Raw genomic sequence first — 7848 nt, forward strand, 5'->3', positions numbered from 1 at the left:
GTTTGTGTGTGTGTTGGTGTGTGTGTGTGCGTGTGTGTGTGTGTGCGTGTGTGTGCGTGTGTGTGTGTGCGTGTGTGTTTGTGTGTGTGTGTGTGTGCGCTAACGGGACATTTGTTCTCGAGCTTGTTTGTGTCTGGCGCTGTCACACCTGAGCCTTGTATCCAAACAACTCTCCACCATGGTTTTTTGGTGTGTGCAAATGAGCGCGTGTGTGTGTGCGTCTGTGTGTGCGTGTGCGTCTGCGTGTGGTGTGTGTCTGTGTGTGCGTCTGTGTGTGCGTCTGTGTGTGCGTCTGTGTGTGCGTGCATGCTGGCGTCTTTCACTGGAATATTCGTAGGCGCGTTGTGCAGGTCTGTGTGTGTGCAGGTTGGACCGGGTGCAGACAGAAACAACAGGTGACACACACACACACACACACACACACACAGCAGCACTCAGACGTGAGTCACCCGGACTTCGGTGGATAAATACTGACGTGAATGAATGATTTTGTTTAATCTTTTATTGTGTGAGTCGCACGGGAGATAAAGGTGAGACGGGAGGCTGACTCACAAGGCCCCCGCGGCCGCTGTGTCCCCCCTCGCGTTCATCCCCAAAGGCTCGTCTTACATTAGAGTCTGAACCGGAGCTGAGGTGAGCTGCGTTTCCATAGCGACACATCCTCCCCAGCACCAGAGAGATAGACGTAGATTAGAATAATCTCAATTCATCAACAACACACTGACATCTTCAGACGTGAGCATCGGTGCGCTGGCACTTCCACACCTGCTAGGCTACTGTAGCGTAGCCTAGCACACCTGAGCCTTGTATCCAAACAACTACTGTAGCGTAGCCTAGCACACCTGAGCCTTGTATCCAAACAACTACTGTAGCGTAGCCTAGCACACCTGAGCCTTGTATCCAAACAACTACTGTAGCGTAGCCTAGCACACCTGAGCCTTGTATCCAAACAACTACTGTAGCGTAGCCTAGCACACCTGAGCCTTGTATCTAAACAACTACTGTAGCGTAGCCTAGCACACCTGAGCCTTGTATCCAAACAACTACTGTAGCGTAGCCTAGCACACCTGAGCCTTGTATCCAAACAACTACTGTAGCGTAGCCTAGCACACCTGAGCCTTGTATCCAAACAACTACTGTAGCGTAGCCTAGCAGGTGTTGTTAAAATAAAAGTTGTTCCCTGGGTGAGGTCTCGGGGCGTTGCCTCTGAGGGCGTCAACATCTGTAAATCACCTTGAAAAGAAAATCCAAAAACATCTCTTTTCAAAAATACGCCTTTCGTCGTGTGTTGACCGTTTTAGTCTCTGTTTCAATTCCACGAATAATATAATAACCCCCCTCCCAAAAAAAATAAAAATAATCTACTCAAAACAGACAGCATCGTGTCGGATGTGTACCGGTCAGCCGGTTGCTCAGGTTACCTCACGGACTGTTTTGATTGGCCGAAATGCTCCGATCCGCCTCTAGCGAGCCGGGGGCACGGTTGCCGAGGCAACAAATTGTTCTAAATTACTTTTGATTGGTCGTGGCGTGCTGCCGTGAAGACTGTTCGTCCACACACACACACACACACACACACACACACACACACACACACACACACACACACACACACACACACACAGTTAATGGCCAGGGCTGGTATTGGACTGGTATCCTATTGATTGTTCTCCCGTTGCTGCTGCAGTCCATTCTACTTTTTCCACTCTCACAAAGGTTATTGCCATTTCAAGCGCACAACACAACACTTTTTTCTCCATTTTTTTTTTTTTGCACCCTTTTCCAACTCAAATTACAGCTTATTTTTCCCGGCTTCGTGTCTTCCGGTCTCTGGGACTGGACTTTTCTTAATAAAGAAAAGCCGGATAATTATGTTTTTAATCCTGAATTAAGCCGTTCTCACACACCGTAGCTACTAAAAAGTAATGCGTTGTAATTTTCCCACCAAAAATAACTCCACTTTACTTAAACTCTCGTTTTAATCAAAAATGAGAGTTAAAGTTTATTTTTATGCATGTAACGAGCTGCCGTTGACATTGTTGCTGGACATTTATATTAAAACACACACAATAAATAAGGATTGAGTTGCCTGAATACCACTGCTTTACCATTATATAGTTGTATAATTCTTTTTCTACCACATTAGTCAAATCAACTTTATTTATGTGGTTATGTCATTTTTTTTTGTTGCATGATGTTCATTTATAATTATTTTCCTTTTTTAGAGCTCACAAAGCAGGTTTTGCTTCAGGCCGAGTTGATGAGATGCACTTAAACACTTTCACAACGAGTTTTCACTTCATTGATAAGTCGAGTTAATTGTCACATTTTTGCTGGTCCAAAAACGTTGTAATTCAACGTGTGTGTGTGTGTGTGTGCGTGTGTGTGTGTGTGTGACAGTCGACCGCAGCGTGTGACTGAAGTGTGTTTTTGTGTGTGCGTTCATGTGTCATTCGTCAAGAAGTGAGCTTTATTCCTCCTGACTGGCACACAATCGTGTTTAACTATCAGCTTATCCAATCAGCTGGATTGCCATCAAGCTGGGCTGACACACACACACACACACACACACACACACACACACACAAGGCTGTGTTTACTGTGGAATGAACACACGTTGAAGCCCCTTCAGACTCAATGAGACGGACGTCTTTCTACTGTTGGGACAATTTTCTCCAAGCTCTCTCTCTCTATCTCTCTCTCTCTCTCTCTCTCTCTCTCTCTCTCTCTCTCTCTCTCTCATCCCCTATTTTTAGTTTTCATTTTCCACACAGCCTCTTTTCTCCCTGCGTACTCTTTCCTCCTATATGTTGTTATACGTTAGTGTGTTGCCCCTATATGTGTGTGTGTGTGTGTGTGTGTGTGTGTGTGTGTGCTCGGGCCTGACTGTCATCATCGTGCCGCCGGGCCGATTGATCCCTCTCGGTGGGCGTTCAGGGCTGAATTTGGATATTTGAGGGGAAATCGCATTATTTAGGGAATAAAGCACATTTCATATGTTCGCCAGAGGCACGGAGCAGAAATAGTTTGGGCTCGTGGGATTTGAACCCCCTGCAGTGCAGTGACGGGTTTATCGAAGCCCAAACTGGATGTTTGGTTATTCTTTTTTGCATTAAAGCAGATACGGAATCAGGTAATTAATTTATTCAGCCTCACATTGTTGTTCATGTTGACCAATTACTGGCCTCAACCAATTAGTTTCATGACGATTGAAGATACGTAAAAGCAATTTAGAGGCGGCCAAACTATCTATAGACACAACCCTGATATGTTATCACCCCAAAGCAACAGTTACAATCATCTGGAGTGGCATCATGTTGCCTCTGCTTTGGTCTCCACCAACTCACAACAATATATATATAGATATATATATATATATCTATAGATATATATATCTATATATCTATAGATATATAGATATATATATCCTGTACGGCTGTGTTAATCCCATTTTTATGGATTCAGCCATTCTTTAATGTTTTATGCATTCACACATTCTTTGTTTCTCTCAACACAAACAAGGAAATCGTTATCGCCCCTAATTTAGATTTACACGTCGACACACTTAAAAAGAGCGTTTTAATTTCCGTGTATGTACGTGCACATGTTTATTTATCACACTCTCTAAATAAACATGCACGTACTGAATGCATTTGACTTGTTTGCTAAAAGTTACTTTAACCTCCAACACCTTCGATGGCCCCCCCCCCCCCCCCCCCCCCCCCGAGTTGGATGAGCTGGCAAGCGACTGGAAGGCGGCATCAGACCCGCGGGCTAGAAGGGACCTTCGGGTTGCCCGTCGCGGCGCGTTGAACGCTGTTTATTTTCATTTTCTTTCTGCTTTCCGATTGCGTTTGTCGCACCTCTCGCCGGCATCCACGGGAAACTCCATCATCGGCTTCATTAGCTTCCCCCAGCGGAGGGACGCCATCCCATCGGCCTCAGTCAGAGGCGACACACGGCGAGAGAGAGAGTGTGTGCGTGTGTGTGTGTGCGTGTGCGTGAGTGTGTGTGTGTCCAGCAGGGTGCCAGCCAAAATAAACTCACAGCTTGTGTCACAGGTTTGTGTACTTGTGATGTGAGCGTGTCTGTACGAGTGGACATCAATTAATATGGAGAGAATATGAAGATAATATAATATAATAGTGTGTTTAGTGTACATATTGGACACACACACACACATCTATTTAGTTAATTAGCCTGACGTTACTCATGATGGGATGTGTCCTCGTTTAGAGAAACACTTAATTACATGAATCAATTAATAGAGCAATATGGCACACTTAAAAAAAACGTTTTAACCTAAACTAAAGGTTACATTTAATATCTCTAAATTTTAAGATAGTTTTATATTTTGGTTCAACATGACATAAAGTTAAATTGGGATCAGTCAACGGTTTATTGTTCATTTATCTGATGCTATAAAAATGTACTTTTGATATATTCCTCCATTAAAACCCCCATTAAAGTCATTCATCTCGCGTATGAATCACACACGAACTGCAACGCGTCACTCGGTGGTGACTCTCTGCCTTCCACGCGTGGACAACGTCACCTTCGGGTGTCTGCCGAGCACCCTCGGGTGATCCTCCTGCCTGAGTCGTCCATTTGTGTTTTTTTAATCGTACGGGACTGCGGCGATTGGAACGGCTTTAATATTTGAGTTTTATGTTTATGTTTTAACGGTGAGATGATGCCTCACAGGTGACCTTAATGCCGGCCCGCTGATGTCCTTTACGGCTCTTCCCAAGGGGCCTCCCACTTTGTCACGGTCAATACGGTCTCTCTCTCTCTCTCTCTCTCTCTCTCTCTCTCTCTCTCTCTCTCTCTCTCTCTCTCTCTCTCTCTCTGCATGACTCACTCGTTGGTGTCCGGCTATGTGAAAGGGCGTGCCGGGGTAATGGACCGTTTTACGGCCAAAGGGGCGGTGGTGCTATCAGGGGGCTTTACTTACACAAGGTAGAGCGATGTGAGTCATTAAAAAAGCTTTTTATATAACGTGGACACTTTGTATTGTATGCCCGTTAATATGAGAAGTGAGTTTGTGGACTGCAGTTTGGAGGCCTTGAGTTATGCAGTTGGGTTTTTGGACGTATTTATCGTGGTACAAGCAGATGTTGATTAAGACATTATTTGGGGACCAAAATGTTACGATTAACTTCCATGAACATCGTGAAAGGCGTCACAAGGTAGCCCCGCCCTAAAGCGCACCCTGTTTTATGGTCTGTTTCACTCTAAGTGGACCATAATGTACTAAATAAACATCACGCTGTATTGAAGAAGACTTGAAACAAGAGATTGAGACCATAAACTCACGTTTACAATGTTTACTGAGCGTGTTCAGTTTTGCAGCATCTGGTGGGAGATAAAGCTTGATAAGTCTTAAGTTAAGACAAAAAGAACTTCAAAACAATGTCAATTTATGTTTAGTCTTCTCAGAAAGTTACACGGAGGCAGTCTGCTAATGTTTAAGTGCACGAGGAGGCACTTTCATATATATTTAGATAGCATCCATTAAGGACTCAACCACTTCTGGTTTCCTAGTTCTGTTATTCCACGAAACCGCATCACCTGCACACGTCTTTCATACGTACGGACACTAAAAAGTAAAGGGCCTAGTATGGAACCTTGGGGCACACCAATATTATCCTAAAGAGTCAGATGAGCAATCCTCGAGGTAACTAGCGAGATACCTAAAGCAGAAAGTTTGACAAAAGAAAAGAAAATATAACATTTAAAGTGGAATACATTTTTTTTAAATGGGACTTTTCTAAGAAAATGCATTGTAGTGTATATGTGTGGGTGAATGTTCTGACTCGTACATAAAGTGTGCAGGTGATCCCTCCTCAGAGACCTGTGCTGTAGCAACAACACAGGGACATACCTGCCGTTGCTGTTTGCTCAGCACATCCTCACACAAGTGTCTCCCTCTCTCTCTCTCTCCCCGTGTCCGCCCCCTCACCCCCAGAGAGGTGAAGCATCATGGGCAAGCACAACAGCAAGCTGGCTCCGGAGGTTCTGGAGGACCTGACCAAGAGCACCGAATTCAACGAGGCCGAGCTCAAGCAGTGGTACAAAGGCTTCCTCAAAGACTGTCCCTCTGGCATCCTCAACCTGGAGGAGTTCCAGCAGCTCTATGTTAAGGTGAGGAGGGGGGGGGGGGGGCATGAAGCCGGAGGAAGGGCAGTAGGGCCGGGGGTCTTTACACAGCGTGGGGTAACAACATCTTTTCCATAGTTATATAAAATGAAATAGAAATGACTCAGAGTATAGTTGGGTTGTTACATAGAATCCATTATGTTTTGTCCTGGATGCACGTGGGTCGCACACCAGGTGTTAATCTTTGCCGTGAATGAGAAACTAAACTAACGGATGGGTCGAGTTCCATTTTTGTACACAATCCTTCTCTAATTGGCCTTTTGGGCTAAGCCCCGCCCCCCTCTGCTTCCAGAACTACCAAGGAGTGCTACCATATTGCAAAGAACTAATGCTGATCGAGCAGATATTGAGATATTTAGACTTTTAGTTCTTAGTTTCGCCATTATGTGTTTACATTATTTTTTTCCAGTTTTTCCCGTACGGCGACGCTTCAAAGTTCGCCCAGCACGCGTTTCGGACATTCGACAAGAACGGCGACGGCACGATCGACTTCAGGGAGTTCATCTGCGCCCTGTCCATCACCTCCAGGGGCAGCTTCGAGCAGAAGCTCAACTGGGCCTTCAACATGTACGACCTGGACGGGGACGGAAAGATCACGCGCATGGAGATGCTGGAGATCATCGAGGTAATGCTGTGGGAGGAGCTTGTGGGGAGCCTGAGCACGGTTTTTGATGGAGGAGTCAGATTGTAATGGACTGTTCTCCCATCTTCTCCCCCCGTCCTGCAGGCCATCTACAAGATGGTGGGCACCGTGATCATGATGCGCATGAACGAGGACGGGCTGACCCCGCAGCAGCGCGTGGACAAGATCTTCTCCAAGATGGACAAGGACCACAACGACGAGATCTCCCTGGAGGAGTTCAAAGAGGCCGCCAAGTCCGACCCCTCCATCGTCCTACTGCTGCAGTGTGACATGCAGAAGTAGAGAGAGGGATGGGTGGAGAAACAGGGTGTGTGTGTGTGTGTGTGTGTGGGGGGGGGGGGGTTGAACTGAAACAAGAGGAGGAAGGGGCGCGGGAGGGAAAGGGAGGGGTTGCAGTTTTGGGAGGAGGAGGAGGAGGAGGAGGAGGAGGAGGAGGTAGGGAAGCATTATTTGACCTTTTTTGCAACGCAGTGGACCTCTGATTGACGCCATTCTTTTTTTGCAGCACCTCTCGCTCTGTTTTTAACTCCCCCGACTCCTTCGTAGCGTCTTAACTCTCACAGTTAAAATATCCGGCAGGTCATCTTTATTCCTCACTTTTTTACCAATTACCAGTTATCATTTTTGGAAAATATGCTCATTAGTCACGGCGGCTAAATCAATATCTTATCAAAAATGATGACATGTTTTGTTGTTGTTTTTTTAATACAAAACCCATTTAATTAGGTTTGAATAAAGCCTCGTCCGTCACATAATGTTCTTTTCATGTCTCTCTTTGGGATTTGTATGATTTGAACGCCATTTCAAGGAAATGCTAATATAATAATGCTAATATTATACTATTAGGGCTCCCTCCCTAATATTATAAAATAAGATTAATGACGTGAAATCAGCTCGTCGTAATTAAATGAAACCGTGTGCAGGAATTTAATGAGATTATCTTCAAATTGTCCCCAAATGTAACACTTAGGGAAACCAAAAGTCGACATTTGTAAACATTACACACTTTAACTTTAACGCCCCCAGAAAACTTCATCTTAAGCATT

General features: G+C 45.2%; 1 protein-coding gene across 2 annotated transcripts; it reads left to right on the forward strand.

Moving 5' to 3' along the window:
• The first annotated feature begins 5982 nt into the window (after window positions 1-5982).
• Window positions 5983-7084, forward strand: LOC117738804 (visinin-like protein 1). Of its 2 annotated transcripts, XM_034544929.1 has the most exons (3): window positions 5983-6144; window positions 6569-6784; window positions 6887-7084. In XM_034544929.1, exons 1-3 carry the CDS (start codon window positions 5983-5985, stop codon window positions 7082-7084), a joined length of 576 nt encoding a protein of 191 aa, XP_034400820.1. The 2 variants fall into 2 exon arrangements, with proteins under 2 accessions (XP_034400820.1, XP_034400821.1); XM_034544930.1 differs by lacking the exon at window positions 6569-6784.
• The last annotated feature ends 764 nt before the right edge of the window (window positions 7085-7848 follow it).

This window comes from Cyclopterus lumpus, chromosome 11 (genome assembly GCF_009769545.1).
Source record: "Cyclopterus lumpus isolate fCycLum1 chromosome 11, fCycLum1.pri, whole genome shotgun sequence".
NCBI classification, from domain to species: domain Eukaryota; kingdom Metazoa; phylum Chordata; class Actinopteri; order Perciformes; family Cyclopteridae; genus Cyclopterus; species Cyclopterus lumpus.